Source organism: Drosophila yakuba, chromosome X, assembly GCF_016746365.2.
Source record: "Drosophila yakuba strain Tai18E2 chromosome X, Prin_Dyak_Tai18E2_2.1, whole genome shotgun sequence".
Taxonomy (NCBI): domain Eukaryota; kingdom Metazoa; phylum Arthropoda; class Insecta; order Diptera; family Drosophilidae; genus Drosophila; species Drosophila yakuba.
The window spans coordinates 17,589,667-17,613,394 of record NC_052526.2 but is presented as its reverse complement, the minus strand read 5'-3'; the positions used below and the strand labels follow the sequence as shown (position 1 = coordinate 17,613,394).

General features: G+C 44.8%; 4 protein-coding genes across 5 annotated transcripts in view; 1 reads left to right on the top strand and 3 right to left on the bottom strand.

Annotated features, from left to right (window-relative positions):
• Positions 1-23,646, bottom strand: part of LOC6525810 — a 54,313-nt gene extending 30,667 nt beyond the window's left edge. The window contains 2 exon segments of the mRNA XM_039377306.2: positions 18,618-18,939; positions 23,508-23,646. Of these exon segments, the coding sequence (XP_039233240.1) occupies positions 18,618-18,827 (210 nt within the window). The 5' untranslated portion in view covers positions 18,828-18,939; positions 23,508-23,646.
• Positions 11,306-12,186, bottom strand: LOC6525806. The gene has a single exon (XM_002101591.3). The coding sequence runs from the start codon at positions 12,120-12,122 to the stop codon at positions 11,619-11,621; it is 504 nt and encodes a 167-aa protein (XP_002101627.1). The 5' UTR covers positions 12,123-12,186; the 3' UTR covers positions 11,306-11,618.
• Positions 17,081-18,601, top strand: LOC6525805. The gene has a single exon (XM_002101590.3). The coding sequence runs from the start codon at positions 17,264-17,266 to the stop codon at positions 18,527-18,529; it is 1,266 nt and encodes a 421-aa protein (XP_002101626.1). The 5' UTR covers positions 17,081-17,263; the 3' UTR covers positions 18,530-18,601.
• Positions 19,194-23,644, bottom strand: LOC6525803 (histidine--tRNA ligase, cytoplasmic). 2 transcript variants are annotated; one of them, XM_015191017.2, is made up of 6 exons: positions 23,508-23,644; positions 21,468-21,728; positions 21,183-21,398; positions 20,390-20,818; positions 19,708-20,328; positions 19,194-19,654 (listed from the first exon to the last, which is right to left on the bottom strand). In XM_015191017.2, the coding sequence occupies exons 2-6, from the start codon at positions 21,648-21,650 to the stop codon at positions 19,448-19,450; spliced, it is 1,656 nt and encodes a 551-aa protein (XP_015046503.1). In that variant the 5' UTR covers positions 21,651-21,728; positions 23,508-23,644; the 3' UTR covers positions 19,194-19,447. The 2 variants fall into 2 exon arrangements, with proteins under 2 accessions (XP_015046503.1, XP_002101624.1); XM_002101588.3 differs by lacking the exon at positions 21,468-21,728 and having other exon boundaries at positions 23,508-23,640.
• Positions 23,647-23,728: the final 82 nt, after the last annotated feature.

Sequence of the window (23,728 nt, the reverse complement as noted above, 5' to 3'; positions counted from 1 at the left end):
CCGTAGATCTGAGCACGCAAAAGAACAAAAGCCGGAGCTGCAGAACAGAGCCGAAAAAAGCCACAAATGTCCAGATCCACGTCCAGGTCCCAGCTCCAGACTCCAGACTCCAGACTCCCAGACCCTGGCGATCACATCCCAGCTCTGTGCTCTGAGTTCTGAGTTCTGAGCACTCTGTTCTCAGTTCTGTGGTGCGGAGACCAGCCGAGAATCCCCGAGAGCTCATTAAAAAATACCAAAATCTTTGTACTGAAAATGTGACAAAATTTTTAAATCACCTTCACTCAGCGCGACCAGAAACGGAGACGGACCGTGCACAGTGGGACGAAGCCATGGGAAAATGCGGGCAAACTTTTCACTGAATCAAAAATGATTCAATGAGAATGGAAGTGCATATGGTATGCTACTATCTTCGTAATTTAAAGAATACTCAACAATAGTGAACGGTTTTAATGCTGATGTATAGAAAAGTTCCATGATATTCCCCATTTTATATTTCAAAACAAGTTATTAAACATGTAAATTTATATAAAATATAAATTCATAAAATATTACATATTTACAACTGGATGAAAGAAGACTTTGGTTTATTGATTATTTCAATTTTGACTAGCAAAGAGTGTCTATAGATCTTGTGCCCTAGTTATAGGACTCGCTCGAGGGATGCGACCCACTATGCCTGGAATGCGACAGACTTCGATTCCGACTGCTCCTCGGACTGAAATGAACTGGGATGGGCTGGGCTGTGCTGGGTCTCTGGGATCTCGGATCTCTGCCTTGGTGATGCATTCGTCTGCTGCCTCGAAGTGGCAGGAATCCCGATGGCCGTGCCGGGTGAGGAGGGGCATGGGGCATGGTGGATGGTGGATGGTAGGGGATAGGGGATAGCCAACAAAGGTGAGCCTGAGCCCCAGAAAAGTGCAAGTGATGCTCATGTAGGAAATCAAGTTCCCCCAAGGAGACAAGAAAGAAAAGAAAAGGGCTCTCGAGTTGGTCGTATTGGATGTTTGCGCTTTTGTGTGGACGTTTTTTTTAATGAGCCTCTAATTGACATCTGCATTTATTTCGCCCCGAGTCGAGCAACCATCGATCACGGGTCCACGGGAGCGGCAAGACAGAGAGAGAGAGAGAGAGAGAATGGGAAAAAAGAATATTTTAATTGGCATTTTAACTAAAAGTGTTTAGGCTTTAGTTAAAATTGTTTGGCCGCAACGGGCCAACGAGAGTGTAGAACTGGTTTTCCCACTTCGGCACGTTCAACCCAATTAACGCGATTCTGCGCCCCTTCTGCTCGCCCAGCTCCACCAGCTTCCCCATCGTGGGATCAAGGAGATCTCGCGGGGATCCAGGGGGGATAATGGCATGCCCCGCTTGCGTATTATGCAAAAATGAATATTGCAAATTGATAAGAACAAGGGGATTGGGGAAGTGCAGCTGGGGGTTAGAGATGGAGAATCGTTCTTTGTCGGCGGCTGTCGGCACATAAAGTGAATGTCGCACGCACTGCTTGCCTCATTTACCCAAATCGAAAGCGACATTGCTTGTGGGGCAGGGGCAAGATCGGATCCCCAAGATCCCCACCATCATCATTATCGTCCTCATCATCGGGTTCCTCAGCCCTCAGTTCTCCCCAATCCCTTACCCTTACTCCCTTCGCCCTTTCCCCTTCCCCCGGAGGACAAAAAAGGGCAAAGCCAGAAAAGAATCAAAAGCAGCGGCGACCTCCTGGCCGCCAGAAAGAGACGGACGAACAGGTAGAGCAGTACGCATTGCGCTTTTTCTGCCGCTTTTCAGCTCCTTTGCCTCTTGCGCTTCCCTTAAAAGCCAATTAAATGTGAGATCGTGTAATTGGCAAATTAATTTCAAACCAATTATAATGAAAACGACCACAAAATACGAAATGCGGAATACGAAACGCACAAACTGAGTGAGACGGCTGTAGGGACACAAGAGAGAGAGAGAGAGAGGAAGAGAGTGAGAGAGATGGAGAGACAAGGACCGTGGGGAGCGGCAAGGAGTGGGAGTGAGCAGTGAAGATCGCTCGTTATGTCACCGAGGAATGGCATTCTTTTGGCTGTTATTCTCTGCTCTTTCCACCTGATTTTTACCTTGTGTTTTCCATTTTTTTTTATTTTTTTTTGTTTTTTTTGAAAGGCAATTATAATGCAAACACTTTTGCAAGGGGCAAGAAACACGAAGCGTGTGCACTTCATTTTTCATTTCGGCGCAACGCACTTCCCCCAGAAAAAAGTCAACAACATAAACGGGTTTCTTGCCCCTTCATTTTTTGTTTTCTTTTTCCATTCGAGTTGCTCCAATATTAAATGAGAGCAATTGCCGGCTCACGATCGCTCACGCACCCATCACCAATTCTCGGACCCGGTCCCCACATGTTAACTTTTTAATTAACGAGTTTTCTTTTTCGATTTCAATTTGCCAGGCTTCGGCTTCGCTTGCCTGGCCGCAAACTGCCCACAAAACTGGCCCAGAGCGTTCTGTCTCCCTCGGTCGCTGATTACAGTCGAACCTTCCTAAGATTGACCCATCTACTTGCTGCTGAGCACCCTTAAAACTATCAGGAATCACAACTCACTCATGTCTGAATGTGGTTTGCATTTATAACAAAGGATCGGGGTCACCAAGTCATATACACACATAGTATATCGGAATGCTTTTCTGTCATAGTGGGTGACTACTTTATTGGCCAGGCATAAAGCACTATAGTTCTTGCTGGCTGGATTGGGCGCAACCTTAGCGCACTTTTATTTTAATTTAATTTAGCTGCAACAGTCCAGCGTCGCATGCTACCAATTGCAGACTGACTTGTTCTTTTTTCATGTTTTTTTTTTTTGTCTGTTTTTTGTGTTTTTTTGTTACCTTATTTTTACAACAAGTTTGGGCCGCTGCGGCGACTTAAGCCTAAAGTTGGACTTCGGATCGAATGCGGCACTTGGACTTGGAGTTCGGCATGTGGTCCGCGGTCGAATGAATGCAATGCCATTTATTAATAAAATATTTGCAAATTGTTGTCATGTTGCCCCGCCCCTTGCCGCACCTCACCGCACCTCCCACGGTTCCCTGTCCGTTCTAGTTGAGTGCCAGAGTGTCATAAATTAAAGGATTACCAGAACGCGGGCTCCGCGGGACAGAGCACCACGGAATGGCCAGGGAACACGGCAAGATGGAGATCAGCAGCTGGGAAGGGAGCTGCCAGGAGGGGTTGCAACCGAAAGACCCACGGACTAAGCAAGTTGTTAGCATTAAAGCGGCACCACCGCAATGTGTGGCAATTACACTAGCCGACAAGGTATTCGATACTAAACTGGAGCTCTCAAGGGTTTACCTTCTATAAGTAAGGATCTCAATGATTTCTATATATTACCATCACTTGAAGTCCAATTTATTATAAACTAGATAGTAATATTAGAAGTTGTACCAAATATATTCCAGCTTGGACCACGCCCTAGAATGTATGCTACATCCCGATTTCCAACGCTTGATGACTTGCTGATCAGTGTTTTCGAGGGATATATGGATAGAGGTAAGAGGAGCGTGAGAGGGCGTTGCATGTAGGTGCGTCTCCGTCATCATCATCATCAACATGGAACGGCTACTGTGCTGCTCCTCCCGCTCCCGCTCCCGCTCCTGCCCCCCACCCCTGGGATCGTGGAGCCTGAAGGTGCGCGTGCGCGCCCTGCCGCAGATAAGATCGCTGAAGAGAGGTAGTGGCGGTGGCGGTGGCGGTGGCAGTGGCAGCAGTGGCACTGGTACTGGTAGCCAGACAGGCAATAAGCCTTACTAATAGGCTGTTGTTGTTGCTGTTGCTGTTGCTACTCCAGCTACCCGAAGATTAAAGATGGGCCAATGACGATGGCGATGGCGATGAAGATGAAGGGAACTGCTCCGTGTGTCTGCCGCTCTTCGGCCGCTTACATTTGCCACATTTGTATGAATAATTTAATTATTGTTTAAATGTTAATTAATGCAACGTGAGCGGCGACTGCACTGCACTTCTCCAGTCTCCATTCCGCCAACTTTTTGCACCTCCACTGGCTGGGGAGTTGCAGTTGCAGAGGTGGAAATGGATGTGGATGTGGCAAGAAAATAGGAACTCGACTCCACTCCACTCCACTACGACTTGACTTGACTTGACAGACACGCATTTGGCATTAATGGGCTGCCTGACTGACAACAACATCGCGCGGGCAGGAAAGTAAATAATGAAGGGCCAGAGAAAACTCAGAGTGAAAATCCACAGGCAGTGGGCGGTGGAGGCATGCAAATGTGTGAAATTCCCAATTAGACGATGCAACTGGGATCAGGGGAGGCGGGTGGGCTGGTGGGCTGGTGGCTATGGTAGCATCCAAGGCCTTTCAAAGGAGTGCCCAGCTAGTAGTAATAGTAAGCCAAGCTTTCCCGATGGGAAAGTGAGTGGGATCCGAGTTGGAATAGAGTAGTTCCAAGTGGAACAGTTCAAAGCCATCCCATAAGACATCAGAAAGGATTGCGATCATAACATAGAATCACAAATATCATATAGGGCCTAATGATGTCTATGCATAAGGCTTAAAACCTTTATTGCCAAAACTCACAGTTAAATATTAAACTCTTATACCAACATTTTAATTTGTTGCCCTAAAAAAAAGGTGCAGCTTAACAGAACTTCGAATTATAGAATGACTTAGGCGTACATGACTAGTTTTTATGGTCTATAAAACGTTTTTGATTTATAGAGAAGTGGAGCTAGGTGATTTTCTGGTTATGAAAGTTTAACTGCTTATTACTATTATTGCTATGCTATAAGTAATTCTACTCAGTAACGAATATTACGGTAAAGCATTTGGCAAACTTTAAAACTTATTTCAATCTTTTAATCTCAGTAAAACTAGCTACATACTTTAGAAATATATTTCATAATTACGCACTTCAATTTAAAGATCATTTACAATTATTTCAGCTTTTTCCCAGCTTCCATTTGAGATTTGATGGTTTCAGGATAAAAGTTCTTTTGAAAACATTTTTTCGTCTAAGAAAAGAGCCTATTTTAGCATCTTCTGCGTGTTTGTTGGTTTTTCTGATTATTTTGCCAACTTGCCCCAGCTTCCTTTTGCGATATGAATTTGTACATCAAAATATATGTAAGTATGTATGTGCACAAATGTGTGTATAGTTTTTGCTGATCGCTGCAATTAGTTGTTGTTTTTGCTGGGTAATCCGAGACGGAGGCAATTAGCAAAGCGGCGAGTGGAGAATGGGGAGTGGAGAACGGAGAGTGGAGAGTGGAGAACGAAGAGATTCTTCTGTTCGTTTCAGTTCGTTTTGGTTCTTAATTAGAACAAATGGCAAAAATAAACAAGCAGACGTGTTGGGCGGAAAAGTAACGTAAACTAATTAAAAGGATCGCCGGCGAGAAAGTTTCAACTTACATATGCAGAATTTGAGTTGTTGTTCCTGCTGTTTATTGTTGTTGCTCTTTCGCAGGAAGCACAAGGCTCTTGTTGTTGTTGCTGCTGCTACTGTTGTTGTAATTGCGTATTTTGTGTATTTATTTATTTAGCTTTTGCTTTTGCTTTTGCGGTCGGTTCGGTACGGTACGGTCCGGTCGTTATTATTCAATTGTTGTTGCTGCACAGTGGAATGCGTTTTTGCTTATTGCTTATGTTATTCAATTTTAGCGCTAATTGAATGCGAAATCTCGCCACACGCGTGTCAGAGGGGAGGTGGAGAGTGTGGGAGAGGGCGAGAAAGAGATTGAGATTGAGAGATCTGGCTACTGGTATTCACGTTTACCGCTATTCGTTATTTGTTATTCGTGATATTGTGTGGGTGGGTGGCAAGATCACCAACAGAGAGAGATAGATAAACACCTGCAACACACACGTACGCACACGAACACGCACGCACACACACACGCACGCACACTCGACTCAATTAGTTAGCTCATAAATTTGCATATTTCGCACTTGTTTAGCTGTTGCTGCTGCCGTTGTTGCTGCTGTTGTTGTTGTTGTTGTGGTTGTTGTTTCTCTTGTACCTTTTGTGGCATGTACACAGGAAAAAAAATGAACAGTGTTCCGTGACTTTGTTATTATTTTGCTACTGGCCGCTACTCTTGCGTTTTCCTTCGTCTTCGTCGTTGTCGTCGTCTTCTTCTTCTTCTGTTTATCGCACGCGCGCACTCACAACCGCCAGCGCCGAAGTTCAATTTTCGAATGCCGTTAATTTTCGAATGCCGCATGAATGAAGTCGAAGTCGACGTCGACTGCACGAGCTCTCTCGCGTTCGCCGCTCTCGCTCTCGCCTGGCTTTTCTTTCTATCCCAATGAGACCGGCTTTTTCACTTGGTATTTTTTTTGTTTTTGTGTTTGCCTTGGCGAGGGTTGTTTCCGCTCTCTCTCTCTCTCGCACTCGCTCTCGCATTCGCTCTCCGGCGTTGGGGCTGCTTTTTGGGGCCCTGCGCTGCCATTGGACGCCGCTCCTGGCCGCCGACCGCCTATCACACAGGTGCGGCCGAGGGTTGCTCTGTTAAGGCGCTGTTATTAGCATGCGGCCCACCTGCGTAGGCGCACCTGTGCCCCTTGTAGGTGGAGCTTCGCTGCCGCAAGTCGGATAGTTTCCTTTTCCTTGGTGACATTTGGCCATTTGGCCATTTCGGCCCCATTCTGCCGATTTGTATCACCCACCAGCCAGCGATGCAACCCTTTTTATACCGTTACTAATTCCCACACCGAAAAAAATGTACTAGGGAAAATATGCTATGGGGAAAATCGTGTTTTATAGACGAAAAAAAAAGAGTTCTAAGTCATGAAGATTTTAAAATGAATCAAATGAATGCATGGCAATGAATTAAGTGAACTGTTGAACAGCAGCTTGAAACACAATGAAAAAATTAAATGGTACCTTCTAAAAATGCATAAACTAGTGTCGTTAATTGCATAAATACTCCTTAAAACATACAGGAAATAGTGGATATGATAAAAACTACAGTTTAAAAGTCAGCTCAATTGAACTTCGTTTTATTAAATCATCTTCATGATGTCAAGCTGTTTTTTTTTGTTTTTTTTGGCTGTGCAGGAAGAATAATAACCGCACAATGAATTAACTGCATAAATGATCCGCCAAACTACCCCATCTCTCAGGAAGAAACAGGAGCGTCTCTACTGGTGGCACCACTCTCAACTCTATGGTTGGTCGCGGGGGGAGGGGCAGGGGTGCCGGGGTGCAGGCATTATTCATACATAAAAAGCCAATTAAAAATTTATAATAAACCCCGCGCCAAACTGCTGCAACAACCCCAAAAGAAGCAGGCCGAAAATAAAAAGAATTAAATATGGCACAGGCAGGCACAGTGGGATAAATCGTAAAGAATAAAATATTGTATCTTATCCATAACTAATCTGAGCAGATAATAAAATGTGATTTATAGAACAACAGCAATTTGTTCTTCCAGTTATTACACCTTCTAAAGTCTCACTTACTCTTTTCATAAATCTTGTTATACTTTCTTATTAGCAATGAAATGCAAACGTTGAGATTCAGTGACTTACACTTGAGATGCCCACTGTGCGGCCCCACTGTGCTGGTTGCCAGCATGTGGAAACGATGACCAGTGGAGAGGATGGGGGTCATTTCAATTCAATGAATGGAAATGGGGGAGTGGCACACGCACCTAGCGCCAAATTAGATGTAAAATAATGAACATTTCAATTAAAATAATTAATATTATGCTGCAGCCATGGGCAGCAGTGGGCGGAGTGGTCGGAGTGGGCGGAGTGGGGTGGCAAGGACGCACTAAGCACTCAATTAACCATTTTAATGTTTATGGATCAGGTTAGCCTGAAGGATGCTCCCTTGGCGGGAGAGAGATGCTGCTGGAGATGCTCTGCTCTGCTGTGCTTTTTAATTATAATTAAACATGCGAGCATTCGAGTGAGTGGGTGGTGGGTGGTAGGTGGGTGGTGGTTGAATGGCCAGCTTCCAGCTCGAATGGCGTCTCTCTTTCTGCCCAGGACATAATCACTTAGCCGCGTGCAGAGCCGCATTTAAAATTAATTCTGCTCAAGTGCGTTTCTTGGCAAGAGACACACACACACACACACACGACAGCAACAACAACAAAAAAAGCACGTGGCACACGTGAGGGGGGTGGCGGTTGGGTTTTTTTTCCGCAGTACTTTAAGGGGGCGGCAGGGAGTTGCCCCCATTTACCGTTGGTTCACATTCGCAAGCGAAACAAATTGCACGCTAATTGCTCATGTTCAATTAAAAGCAACGGCCCAAGCAAACTCCAAACGAAATGCGACTTCAGCCCCACCCCAAAAATTCCACCTAAGCCCTGCTCCCCGCCAGTGATGTGCACCTGCCCAAAGTGGGCAAAAGTTGAGAAAAGTGGGCAAAAGTGGCTGAAAAAGGCTAATAAACCAAATTTGATCATTAGTCATGCTAAATACAGAGTTTTCTTTATGGAAAGTTATTTTTTTACATCAAATAACTTGGATAAATAATTTTGTCCTAATAAAAGATTAGTTGCATTTTTAAACATATTTAATTTATTTAGTTTCTAGAGATAGTTGGCATTACCCATCTAAAAGTTAGAACGCGATCTATAAAACTCTGGTATAAACCAAGATCCCAAATGGAAACTGAGTGCCAAGCACCTGGCCATCTCAGCTGGCGTTGCTCATCCTCGTTGGCTTCGGAATTTGGAACACACGAATTTCGAGTCCATGGACCCATTGAGCGCTTTCCCACAAGCGACAGGAGTCGAGCAGGAGCAGGATGATGGTCAGAGGGGGTGAATGGATGGGATGGGTGCTGGAATGGGTGGTGGAATGGATGCAGTGGACGGATGGTGAATGGGTGGCAGGGCTTTTTGTTTTGGTTTTGATCCTTTGCGCAAATAATTGCCTAATTGTCTCTGGTTCGCTCGCTCGCCATTGTTGGGCCATGGAAATGTGGAAAAGTGGAATGGAATGGGTATGAGTATGGGTATGGGTATGGGCAGGAAAGGGGGGTGGAAGCGGCAACGCATATTTCTTACGCAAATCCATTTCCATCTATTAATTGGCAGCCCTCGGCAGCTGCTCCTTCTGCCGCAGGACTATCATCGGTCCTTTTTAACACAATTAAGCGCTTGGGCAAATAAAAAGTGAGCCAAACGGGCTGCCACTTCAATCTGAACTGCGGTTCGATTTGCATATGTATATATGCATGTATGTACATACGGGCTTGCATATATCTATCCCTATCTCTATATTTATATATGCATCTATATGCGTGTCCATATGCATATGCATACTATATATCCTGTGGCAGGACTCTCGGTTGCGGTTATCGATTGCCGGGCAGTGTCTTCTTCGTTTGTCATCGCCATTTGTGGGCTCATTTGCATTGGAAATTACCTTAACAATCCGTTTAAATATGATCGTCGCAACATCGACTTATAAACGAGGTCGTGCCTGGTTGCCTACCAGTTTTTGCCATCTTTTATGTGGCCAATTACCGGGATCCCTTTGCCCATCATGCCTTCGCTGCCTTTTGACACATTTCGCACGCTTCTTGGGTTCGCGGCAAATTGTTATTGCAATTATTATTGCTCGCTTGTTGTCAACATATTGATAATGCCCCGCCCCTTCAGCCCCTCCCCAACCCACCCTACATATATGCAAACGAAGTTAACAAGCGGTAAAGGTAATGGTCGACGGACAACCAGGCCTGATTGCATGCCATTGTCAGCGACGTCATCGCAGTATCGAATTACGGATTTCTCCACATCTAATTTACGGGCCGTGACAATTGCCTTTTAAAGTCCAGCGAACCCGAACTCGACTCGAAACGCACGGGTAGGAAAACCTCGATCGGATCGGGTCTTATCGAACGTGCTGAAATAGGGTACTGAAAATGCAATGGGTGTGCTACGTTATCGGGTTCACACTGCGAAAGGTCAATGGTCAACAAATGCCTGAGAATGCCAGTTACAATAAGAAAAATAAGACAGTTTAAAAAGACTTGTCTCAAGGTGTTCTTAACATGGAAACTATCAAAATGATAGTACTACAAAGTATCACCATAGATGGAAATCCACATAGTGACGAAGCGCAACAGCAGAATGTGCGATATAAAGTTAAAACCAAGATATTCCAAAAGGGTAAGAACTCATTGAGGACCTCTAATGTGTTGAGATAAATAGCTATGCGTATAGTTACTTAACTAAGCATTATGCTGACTGGCATAATTCATCATTCACTCAACCATTAATATACAAAAAAAAAAAAAGAAACAAAATATATTGCCATACTTTTTCGCTGTGCAATCTGCAATCTGACTTAACCCGCGCCATCTTAACCCCAGGCAGACCCAAAAGCGGCGACAGTTGGCTGCCCTTGATAAATGAGACGGCGCCGCCTACGCCTCGAGTTCCGACTGTGGAGCAGCAGTCACCGGAGCACCAGAACACCAAAACACCAAAACACCAGAACACCAGAACACCAAAGAACCAGAGTACCAGAGCAACGGAGTATTCAGGAATCGGACGCCGGACGTCCAGGGGTTGACGCCTTCTGTAGTTTGCGGTGCGCCGCAACGCCGATCAAACGCGATAAACGCTGGGTGGGTTACGTGGCTGCGGCTGACAGTGTCAACGGTTGCAAGTCAAAATTAATTAGAATTTTTCAACTGCGAAATACCCGCACCCCTCTACCCTCTTGCCGCCCATGGAAAAGCAAGGGGGATGCACTATATGTACTCCAATCTACGTCAAGGAACTCGAAGCAAAAGCGGTAAAAGCGGTAAATTGAAATCAGTACAAAACGCTGGAGTTCAAAAAAATAAAAGAGCGATCATTAATCATCGGGGCGAAAAGGGTTGACAAGCTGCGCATTGCTGTTGCCACAGGGTTGCTCTGTTGCTGTTGCTGTTGATGTTGCTGTTGCTTTCTGTTCCGGCTTCTTCCGCTCCTTGACCGGAGTCACATCCGCCAAAACAACAACAAAGTGCTCGGGATAAATGGCCTGGGTGGCCCTAATGCATTTAATGTCTCCCGATGGCTGGGGGTGAACCAAAAACGTTTCAGGGACCAGCACATCAGGTAACATCATCCTCGAACTGCTCTGGTTCTATATAGATACTTCTCTTAATTGACATTATAAAATGCCACTGAACTGAGCAGCAAGTACAAATGAATAAACCAATTGTTTGGTTCTTAAAAACACTATATCTATATGCTGTTTAAGATTTGCATTCTTATTTAAAGAAACACGGATTAAGACTTCCAAACAAAAGGATTCCCAAAAGGGAACAACCATCATTCAAGTTCAATATCATCATACAAGTATCTTTACTTCAAATCTCATGAAGTTACACAATTAAAAACTTAAATATTATATAGGTATACTTTTAACTTTATGGCACTTTGCCGATATTTTAAAGAGGCTTGATTATATAAAAAAGTTTAAATACTTTAAGTACAAATTGAATCCTTAATGCAGTGATTGCATAAGACAATTAAAAGGAATTACAACTAGAACCAAGATTTCCATGATAACTTTTAACATAATCTCATAAATCCATAAATAAGAATCTACTTATAGCAGTAAGCAGTTCTAACATCGGGTTTCCCATCAGTTGCTGTGCGGCGAGCTTTCGGCAGATGAGGATGTCTGCTCCAGGCTGGTTTCCAGCTGCTCCTGCTCCTCCTCCAGCTCATCCTCTTCCTCGGCCAGCAGCAGTTCCATGACCTGCACACTGCTGCCGTTCACCAGCTCGGCCAGCGTCTGTGCAATCCTTTGATCCCGCATCATCTCGACAATGGCGTCATCGGTGGCTAGTGGATCCCCCATGAGGTGGCTGCGCAGTTGCCTCAAACGCTTGCGATTGCCACGCCTCTTGCGCGACTCGCCATCATCCATGCCCTCCACCAAGATCTGTACCGCCCGCTGCACGTTGTTGTTGCTCTGGGCCAGCGCCAGGCGAGCCTCGCCCTCCGGATAGCCCATGCCCATGACCACCTTCACCATAAGCTCCGTTTCGTTGGCATCGGCTGCCACGGCCAGCGCAGCGGCTGCTTGGGGAGATCCAGCTGTTTCTGGCGGGGATTTCAGATGCAATTGCTCAACTTGCGACATTTTGGCAGCTTCACTTTGGCGTCACTATCGATATCACACCCAAATCAGCTGATCCTTCCCTCTTCCACCCCTCTCATTTGGTTTCGAACCCCGAAAGCTGATCGAACCGTTCGGTGTGGCCGCATTTGGCCTTCAGATTTGAAATAGCAGGAATACGAAAGCCGAGGTATTTACGCTACAATCGATGGAAAGCGGACACTATGCATCTGGAGTGGAGAGTACTACAAAAGGATGTGGATGCTTGGATCATTGGACGTCTAAGAAATATAAGTGCATATAAGATTCGCTTCAATCGAGAAATTCAAGAGTTTCATTTGGAGCTGCTCAATGGCGATTATCAAACTGCATGATATTTGTTACTCCCATATTATCTGTCACATTCCATTTGCAATGTATTAAAACACGAAGATACATCCGAATGTATTTCATAGTTTGCAAGTTATTGGCTTGAATTCACAGCTGATGGTGACTGGGTTGTGGATATCTGGATATCCCTGCGGTACAAATTCCGGGCAAAGCCAGAAACACAATTACAAGAGCATAAACAGAAGATTTCGGACCGGGTCCCACATCTGCCGCCGCCTCCTGACAACTTGGACTTCTATTTATGCGTTGCACAATTTTAAATAATCACCCCATTGGGAAATTTCAGGCGAAATACCCTTTCATACCCGCCCCCTTTTTCCGGGTCTGCTGGTACTTCTGTGTGTTTGTGTTTGTGTTTGTGTTATTTACCCTGATTTATTGCCATTTTCTTTCGGTCGCTGTTGCGCCTTTTTGGTCACTCTTTGTTTGAACAAGTGGCCCGTAAAAAACATTGCCAAACCCTCATCTATCACAATTTTCTTGGCCGCTCTTAACTCTTACATTTTTGGGTTTAAAAACGCATTATTTGGCTCTTTTGGTAATTGAAGTTTTTAGTTTTCATTAGCCGCTCTCCGGACGGGGGCCACAAAAAAAAGAAAAATAAATAAGAAAACAATGGGAAAACTGGCACTGGGGTGTAGTGGCGACATGGGACGACACTTTCCGGAGTCGAGATAAATTGCACCTTTAAATTAACCCATTAACGAGTTGGGTCCACGCCGATATGGATACAAAATCCATATTAAGAGCCACGCTGAAGAGGGTTATTCCACATGAAACTGTGAGTATTGTAATGAATTTCTATTTATTTTGAAATATAATACATCTTAGCAGGTACTACTTGGAATGGGAATCCTGCATTTGAATTTTGTAACATTCTACAAGCTACATTTAAACATTCCCAAGTTAAAGGTATATAACACTTCTTTTAAAGCAAATTTTAAATATGTAGTTTTATAAATTCTCTACTCAAAACACTGTTTCAATTATCACATAGTAATATCTTTAAAGAACTTTCCGAGTATTAGGGGTTAGAAGGGAAATCATATTTTGAAGTTCCTCAAGCATTTCCAATCCCTCGAAGGCACAATGCACTGTAAGTCGATACATTTGTGCCATTGCCTTCATCCGTTTTAAACCGGAAATAAAAAGTTTTATCCGCAGTGAAAGGCGCTTGAAATATGTGTGAAACGTGTGTGCCAAGTACCCAGCACCCAATACCCAATACCCAGTAACCAGCACCAAGTACTTGGAACACTCAGTTCAGCGCCCAAGGAAGCAAGGAACCCGATACTTATCGGGTGTCGACGTCGCCATCGAATTGGGATTGTTCGGTTCGATCCTACAACAAATGGCGAAATCACTTAACACACCGTTAACACCCACATTAGTTGTACTCCGGCGCACGTGAGGATGGATGATGGGGCAGGGGCAACTGCCCTTGCCAACTGCGTTCCACTTACAGCCGGAGTTTCAATTACTTTTCGCCGAGCCACCACCGAAATTATTATTATATGCCAAGGAGTTCGCCATCTCATAATCGAATTAAATGCATTGCCGCCAGTTGGACGACGACGACGACGACGGGGTGGGTGGGTGAGCATAACCCGGCTCGAGTCGAAAAAGTCATTAAAAACGCAGGCCAAACGATTGCACGCAAATTTGCTGGTACCGCTCGCTGTCTTTGTTCCTGGTTCGAACTTCGAATCCCCCGCCGCCCAACCAGCAGTTGCTACTGGTTCAGCACAGCCGCGGGCAGCTGACTAGCAACTCATCTATTCAGTATTTTAACTGGCTTTATTACACATTGTTAACTTCATTAAATCTTAAAGATCAATGCAGTATTTTAACTGGTATTTATTATATAATATTAAATATACCTAATTTCATCAAATCTTAAGGATCACTTTAGGAAGAAAGAATCATTTTTTAATGTGCAAGTATCGCGTTTTATCAGAATAAACTTAGTTGCAAGAAGCAATGAATATGCTGAAGCTCGATCAATAGAAAATTAGTTATAACGAAGAGATATAAGGTTAGTGCACGAAATTCAATGAAAATATAAAGTTTCGCAAGTATTTAACTTATATTAAATAATTATAAAATATTAAGTTTCACAAGTATTTAACTTATATTATAAAATATTAAGTTTCACAAGTATTAAACTTATATTATTTATTTCGTTTCTAGTTGTGTGCTCGCCATCGTACCCATCACCAATTCGCTGGCACACATGAGCTGGTCGAACTATGAATGGAATTGGCAATGAAATCGCACGTGGCGATTCTCTGGTCACCCGCGATAAGCAACTGCCGTCGCGTGGCTCCGTTGCCCGGATTCTAACCCCCGACCCACCCGGATCGCTCGCGGAGCACAGATACTATCGATGGAATGAATGGACGGATGAATGAGGTGAGTGAGTGCGCGTCGCGTATTTATGACTCTGAATCCGATTCCGATTCCGATGCCGAGCCAGATTCATTTCCATCGAGCGATAATCGTTATTAATATTATTAGTGTTTGTTCGCAGGACACTTTGCCATTCCGAGGGGCATATTTGACAAGCGCGACACCCTGTAGTGTGAATCCCTTTCATAGTGATTGGTCTTGGGAACTGCCAAAACAAAGATGCCTTTTTACTAATCCCCACTACTACCAAGATGCCCAAGGACTGTGAGCTGGAAAATCGAAGCTCAGTTCGGCGGGCAGTTGGATTGATTGTATCTACATGGAAACTGTGGAAGGAAACTGCTCCCCAAGGATCTCAACGCATAAGAGATAAAAGCCTAAGTTCGAATCTGAGCTAAATTTATTGGTCCATTCCGGCAATGCACTAATACATTAATATTTGACCTCAAGCTGACCGAGGGAAATGTGTAAGTGTGTACTGCGATTTTAACACTCCCACACGCATTGGAAATTACCCAGCAATCCATCCATAAATATTCATACGAGTTGACTTTGTTTGTGATCGGCTGCACTGGAAAATGGCAGTCGAGCTTAGCAAATCACAAATTTATGGCCCAATCCATCAATGCCAATGCGACGGCCGACTTTAAAAGGGACCTCCCTTTGCACCACCGAACCAAATTAAACCACACCACATCATACCACATCATACCACACGAAACCAAACCACCGCACCACTGTAATCGCTTCCCACGATCGCCGCGGCGCAGCGAGCATTTCCATATGTAAAGTTGCGCCTTCATTAATCCGTAAATTAGAAGCATTGAATGATATCAGTCGCCCTCTGAAGTGCACCCTCTTCCCAGTTCCACTCGGAATCCCAATCCCAATCCCAATGCCAATGCCAATCCCAATCCCAGTCCCCTAAAAACAAATCACTGCACACGGGGTTCAGGCAGACCTCGAAATCCTAGCCCAACACAGTCCACTGCAATCCCACCACCGCACTGAACAGTGGGACAAAAAGCATTTACCATGGATGTCACGGAAATCATTACAAAACAAAATATATAATATTATAATAAAATATAAAATATTATAATAAATTATTATATAATATAAAACATATGTAAATGTATAAATATGTAAATATGTATAAATTAAGGAATTATGTTAGGATGCTTCATGTTTATTTGAAACGATAAAATAATTAATAATTGGTAATATCATAAAATAACAATTCGTTCTTTTATTAATAAATAAGTCTTAGTTAACATACTATTTTCTACTGAAAATAATGTGCCTTAAAAAAAACAATTATAATAATAATACAATAAATGTACATATTGCTATAATATAATAAAATATAAGCAAGACAGAACTAATTACAATTTAACAACAAATAAAATGTATGGGTTTGAACAGAATTTCTCTTAAATTACAATTAAAGTGATAAATTTTCGGTTTCTCTGCGGCCAAGGTCATCTGACCATTTTCGCTCCATACTGAAGCCATTCCAGCCCACTGTGCGACCCCTGGCAACCTTCAACTTCATCGCAGTGACATGTCAACGGCAGCAGCAGAGACACAACAACAGCAAGAACAACAACAGAAGCAGCAGCAACAACAAAAGCAGTGAGAGCGCAACAACAAATTGTTGGACAATCGTTGAAATGAAATGAAATTTCATATTAAAACAGTATTAGCTGGCGGAGATCTCTGTGGCGGCGCCTGTCAGAATCAGTCCGCTGTTACGTTGCGTTGCGTTGCGTTGCGTTGGGTCATTTGAATGAGGAGCGGCCATTCCACCCCACTTCCACGTCCGCCCTCCTCACAAATAGCCCCCTGAAAAAGAGCCATACCCCCTGAAGCAACCCCTGGCACCTTGCCATCAAATTGGACGCACTGAAGCATGAGAAATGCGGGGACAGCCTCAATCAGGACTCAGTTCGAGTGTAAAAACGAGGCGATGAGCAGCCGCGAACCGCTTGACATTTCTCTGCTGTGCATAATTAAATTAAGAGATGCCAAATGCGGTGCACAGTGCCAAAATGTGCATACTTATGGGTCCAGAAAATAGTATTAGTATAGGTAATAAGGTATATTAGTATTCATGCACTCTGAAAAGTTATGGTAAGATTTTCACTTTTTCTATGTTTTCAAAAACATCTAACAAGTCTTGCTTTGCTCTCAGTGTAAAAAATGGGTCATGCTGCGCAGATATTCCTGCCAAAATGTCTCGGTTTCATTTGTAACATTTAAAGGAAACCCATTTAAAACTTCATAAACAGTACCGAAGCATAAACGGACCCAAGCTTTGACAGAAACAAACAAAATTTGCTGGAAATGAACAACAGAAATACAGGATGAACAAGTACTTCAACACGGAGATCCTGCATTCGCTGATGGCCCAGGTGCCCGTCGTTAATCAGGATCTGGCCAAGGATCCTTGCATAGCCATGGAACCGGCGGCTCGCTACGTGCTGTATGTCTCCTCCGATCCTGGTAGGGAACTTCATCCGCGGAAAGTGAAGAAGAATCTGCGGAATCTTTTCGGAAAGAAGGCGACGTCGCAAGGATGCGTGGTAAGAATTCGTGAGGAAAAGTTGTCGGTTCTGAAACTGGATTTGCCCAAGACGGCGGAGCCAAAGAGCTTGGAGAAGGTGAATGCAAGCGAGGTGACCCCAGATACGATCTCCAGAGAAGGCTGTCAAGTGGACACAAAAACCACACCCTCAACAAGCATCATCCATCTGGATAAACGGGCCAGTGGCGGTCGCAACATCACCTTTGATCCCAAGATAATAATTGAGAATAAGTCCATCGAATGCATTGAAGTACTGCATCATAATTCCAAGTTCATTTCCAGTTCCTGCTCGCCCAGGATGCTGGAGATATATAAGGAGAAGCAAGTGGTTCTTAAGTGGACCAACCAGATGTCGATCCGGGAGACGAGTTCCGAGTCGAGCCAGTATGATGATTCGAACAACCTTCAGTTGACGCAGGAAACGCAACAGCAGCTGAATCATCCGGTGGATAACTTTACGGGCCACCGGAATGAACGCTCCTACCTAGACTGGTTACGAAATTCAGATTGTGAAGTAATAAAATGGCTTTGCCAAAATAACTTTGTCGGCGCCTCCACGATTACGACTTCCATTGAGTCGGTGAGCAATCCCACCCAGTCAATTCACGTGGAGAAATTCCGACATGGCCTGGGCTACTGTCTGCGTATCGTTGGTCAGTTCTTTTCCACCGGGGAGGAGGAGGAGGAGATGGAGGCAGCTGACCAGCCGCTCCGACCCTATGTGGACCGGGAACACTATGCTCCCCTAGTTCTGGGACCCACCATCGATGAGTGCATAGCGTTCCTAGTAGACCGCGTCATGATCGTCATCAAATGGGCAATGAGTGCCGAGGTGCGGCCATCGGACAATGCAGAGGAGCCGGAGCAGTTGCTACCCTTGCTAAATGGACACAGGGGCACAGGAGAAGAGGAGCAGCAGCTGGGGAATGGCCGAAGCACTTCCTGTACCTCCATCCACTCTTTGACCAGCATGGAAACCTCTGTGATCTGGCACTGCCCTCCACCCATGTACCTGATAACCCATAGAAGGCGCTCTCAGTGTTGATACCAAGTGGCTTCAATTCCTTGTGCCCAAAATTTTAACTAAAATGACTTTCAGACCGTTTCTGTTTTTCAATCGTCGACTGACTAACCTTAAATCCCACTGGTTCCATGGCGGGCGTGACGAGGGCGGCGGGATTAAGCTCGATGTTGATGTTGTTGGGCTCCATGATGAGGCCCAGGCTCTGCAGATTGCACACCTCCGGCAGCTGTAGGGTGGGCGTGGGCACCTTTAGCACCGCCACGGTGCAGTCGATGCTCGACGCCGTCACCGTCGCAGTTGCGGGCAGCGTCTCCGGCATGCTGGCCACCGTTTCAGATGGCACCGCCCTCTGCTCCTCGGCGCTGCTCCTCCGCCGCCCGATCCCTATGCTGACACCGATCTTGACTGGGCTGGTACTCCGCGTCGCAAATCTGGAAGATATTTGACATTCATTAGTTTTTCAATATATCCAAATCTTAGAACTTCTAGACTGCATTTGAAATACTAAGGGTATCAAAACATTTTACGCAAATGCCTAAAAGTATAAAAATTGGTTGCATGTGTTGGTAATCGATTTTGGAGCATACTTTCAGGCAACAGAACGATCCATACATATCATAAATTATTTACAAATTCTTGAAAATAATGAATAGTAGTATGCCGAGACCCTAGAAAAACAAGTTGGTCCGGCTTAAATGCGAGTCGCTTTTGCGTTTATTTGTTTCTTTTTAGTGTTCATTTTGGTATAAGTTGTCCGCACTTATTCCTATGGTTACACATTAGACCTAAGCATAGTAGCACGCGGCGCCTTCGGCCAGGACACCAAAAATACAAAACGTACAAATAGGAAAAAAAAATCATATACTTCGATGCTGGATGGTTCATAAATTAGGAGCGGGAGCGTTTAGGCGTCGCTAATATCAGTGTCGTGGAAAAAGCCTAGGCGGACTGCTGCCGTCGCCGGATTTCGGCGGCCAGATCCTCCAGCTTTACGTTGGTCTCCGCCCGCGTGGTCACCTCACGCAGCTTGACCAATCCCTGCGCCAGCTCTGCATCGCCGAGGACAACCACCAGGGGAATCTGGTGCTCCTCGCAGTGCTGCAGCTGCACCAGTAGCTTAGGGTTCAGCTTATAAGAATGCTCCGCCTGCAAGGATTTTAAGATTATTATGTAGTCTCATGGTTCGAACTCAAACATACCTTAACGCCAGCGTCCCACAACAGATTGAGAACCTTCAGTCGCGCCTCGTGGAGACCCTTGTGGGCGGAGGCCACGTAAACCTCCACGTCGCTGGTGCGCAGCTTCAGACCGCTCGCAGCCGCCCGCGCCTCCAGAACCGAGAAGATGCGCTCCACGCCAATGGATACGCCCACGCAAGGCACGGCTTTGCCTCGCGGATCGAACATGCCCACCAGGTTGTCGTAGCGACCGCCACCAGCCACGGATCCCACGGTGGCCGGTTCGTTCGTCTGCTCTCCGTTCTGTTGTGATGTCTTTGCCGGAGATGCCACGGTGGCGGACTCTCCCTTGAGCACACCTTCGTAAATAACACCGGTGTAGTAGTCCAGGCCACGGGCCAGACTCAAGTCAAAGCTAACGCGCTTATCCAGCCCGAATATGGAGCAGTACTTAAGGAGCAGCTTCATGCCCTCCAAACCCTTCACCGCATTCGGCACAGCCTTGAGCTTCTCGTCGACCAGCAACTGCTCCACCAGCTCGGCACCGCCGCTTAGTCGCACATACTCCCCAATTCGATCCGCTGCTGCCTCGTCCAGGCCCTTCTCTTCCACCATTTCCTTGCGCACATCCGCCCAGGGCGACTAGAATGGCAGATACATTACAACATTGATTTCAATAATAGTTACTAGCGATGGTGCTCACCTTGTCCAACTTATCCACCGCAGAGCAGATGGTGCGGAAGCTGTCCGCGGGCACTCCGCACGCCTGGAACATGCCGTCCAAAAGCTGGCGATGATTTAGCTTTATCACATAATCCCCAATGTCCAGGGTGTCCAGGATCTCCGACACAATCTTGACGCACTCGGCATCCGGCAGCATGGGATCGTAGGTTCCGGCAATGTCGAAGTCGCACTGATAGAACTCCCGATAGCGACCCTTGGTCATCGCAGGATTGTCGCGACGGTAGACCTTGGCGATGTGGTAGCGTTTGATGCTCGAAATCTTGTTCATCGCCAGGTAACGAGCCAGCGGCACGGTCAGGTCATACCTCATCGATAGGATCTCACCGCCCTGGTCCTTCAAGTCGTAGATTAGCTTTGAGTCCTCGCCGTACTTGCCTGTCAGCACTTCCTGTTGGGATTGATAATTGGATTATTAGGCTTCATAATATTTGTTTCCAAGTAAATAGATGAGATTTAGAAACAAAGCTCTCTATACTAAGTACTAACATATTCAAGGCTCTTGCGGCTTCAGCGCAGCTCAGTGCTATCATAGTTCTATATTTAAATCATTCAAGACCCTATCAATATAAACAATTTACTTTTAATAACGACATGAAGCAAGGTCGATTGCATTGATTCTGAGATTATAATATTGAACTCCCGAATAATCTACCAAAAAGGAAGTATTAAAATGAACTAATATGATTTCAGGATACCTTCTTTGGTGTTCATTCAATCAAAACCTCCTTACATAAACATCCTGGTGAACTCACCTTCAGCTCAAAGACGGGCGTATCGATGGCTTCGCCGCCGTGGCGCTTGAACACCTGGACGATCTTGTCGAGGACGCCCTGGCGCAGGGTCATCTGCTGGGGACCATAGTCTCGGGTGCCCTTGGGCGTCTTCAGGGTGAACTTCTGATTGGTGGGGGCGGCATCTCCGCCCAGTGTGGCCTTTAAGGCCAGTAGGCGGGCGACCTGCTCATCGATCTGCAATGGAGATGCGGGGAAACATTTTACAGGGGGGAACGTGGAGGTGAGGATTGCTTAGATGCTAACCTGCTGCAGTTGCTCATGTTGTTGTTGTTCTTGTGCTTGTTGTTGTTTTTGTGGCTGTTGTTGTTGTCGTTGGGCTGGAACGCCGGACGAGCTGACGCGCCCGCCGCCAGAGGGCGCCGTCTGGAACGTTGCACACTGAAACGCAGCACTACAGCGCCACTGGCGGCCAATTGAACGCAACATGTGTTTTTTTTTTTATTTGGTACTAATTTTCTTTTTTGTTTTTCTCTTGCAACAACTTTCTTTTGCAACTTTTCAAACCTAATTAAACAACAACAACAATAAGTTTTGCTTATTTTACAACTAGTTTGGTGTATGGTGAGAAGAAATGAAGTGTGTCGGTGTTTTGTGTGTGTGTATGTGCAGCTGAAGCAATAAATAATAATAATACTAATAATACATTATTGCGTTCCATTGACCGTCAGCGCTGAATTCTTTTTTTTGTTTTTTTTGTACTGTTTCCCCCGTTTTTGGAAACAAGTTTTTGCAATTTGAAAAACACTTTTTTATGGCACTTGAAACGCAGAAAACAGGAAAGTGACGCGATATAATGGACGCTGGAAGCTAAACAGTTCAAGGACACTCATACCACACCACACACACACACGCACAAGATCCAGCTAGATAACCGTTAGTCAGCTGATCTTGGCAGCCACAATTGCACACTCACACAATAGTAACTGTTGTGGAATATAAAAATAGGTCACTATCCAGCTTATTTGTTTATATATTAAATTAAACTGTTTGACAATTAGCTTGTACTATTTTTTATTAGAAACTAAACCCAAAACACAAAGTGGTCTTTAATGATAAATAAAAAAAAGAAGGTTGAGGGGTTTCCTTTCAAAACAGATCGCTCTCTTAAAAAAATATATATTTAAGATATTTCCTTCTTACAAGGCTACAGATTTGAACAATGGGAATAAGTGCAGTTGGTGGTAAGCGTTGTTGCAAATACCTTATAGCCCAAATCACATGTTGCAGTCGTCAAGTCTTGGATCGGTTGATTGTGGTCTAGCAGGTTTTTGATATAATCGCTATAACCACCATGTGCCTTTTGTACATGCCTCCTGTTTGACCAGTCGCTCTCTTTGCTTGCCAATTGCTCTCGTTTCAGTCAGTCAGTCGGTCATAGAGCACTCACTCCGGTGATGCAAGTTCAGCTATTAAGTAGTTTCATTTGGTTATAATCATCTAATTGTGAAGTGCGTCAAAACAACACCAACTAAATGTTATTCTTTTGAGTACTGAACAAAATAGTTCTTGTTTGAACTATTTGTAAAAGTGCTAATTGGATTTTTTTATTCCAATACAATACTTGTTCTAATTGAATAGTTCTATTCACATCAATGAATATAGATAAATGTACTTAGGCGGAAGGTATTCAATTACAATTACGAATATTGTGCTAATATAAGCATTTGATGCAAGCTTGAGAACACTTACAATTCTTATAAACAAATGATTCAATTAGTCACAGCTTTGGACAGCACTGTTAATTTTAGCTACTTTCCAGCCAAATAGTCGAAACGATAGTTTGGCAGCACTGTGCAGAACACACACACGCACACCAGCGCACACGGGAGCCGGGAGCATTTGCCGTTGGCCAGAGCGAGACAACAATAACAACAGAGTGGCATGAATGTGAAAGTCTGCGCGCTCCTTTAATTTGCCGTTTTTCCTTTTGCTCTGCTCTTCTATTGTTGCATTCATCTAATTATTACACTGCAAAAACGAAGAGTTCGAACAACTTCAAATGCCAGCGCAGCATGCGTGTGTGCGTGCGTGTGTTTTTTTGTTATTTGCGTTATTTTCAACTGCATGGCGATCTGATGAAATATGTACATATGCGAGTGGGATTTTAGAATTGATGACGAAAGCAGGGCCGGGAATTACAGCAACAATTGCACTTATTCCATTGTACACACACAAAGGGGGATGACACTGGAAAGCGGACGTGCTGGTGGCGGGAGGGGTGTGCAAGTGCTGGGGGGTGGAAGGGCTGGCGGTTTCCAACTGGAAGTCTGACCAAAAACTGACCTTCTCCTTTGACTCCTTCGCTGCTTTCAACTGACGGACGAGATCGCCTTGCACTTTGATTTGCTCCAGAATCTGCTCACGCGTATCACTCATATTCCGAACTCGGTGGCCAAAAATGAAAAACGGCAATCGGTTGACAGTCCACTGCAAAAGGCGGGCGCGCGGCGTTTCAATCGTCTCTAATCGACACGGCGATTTATGCTGTCTTTTCCAGCTTTCAG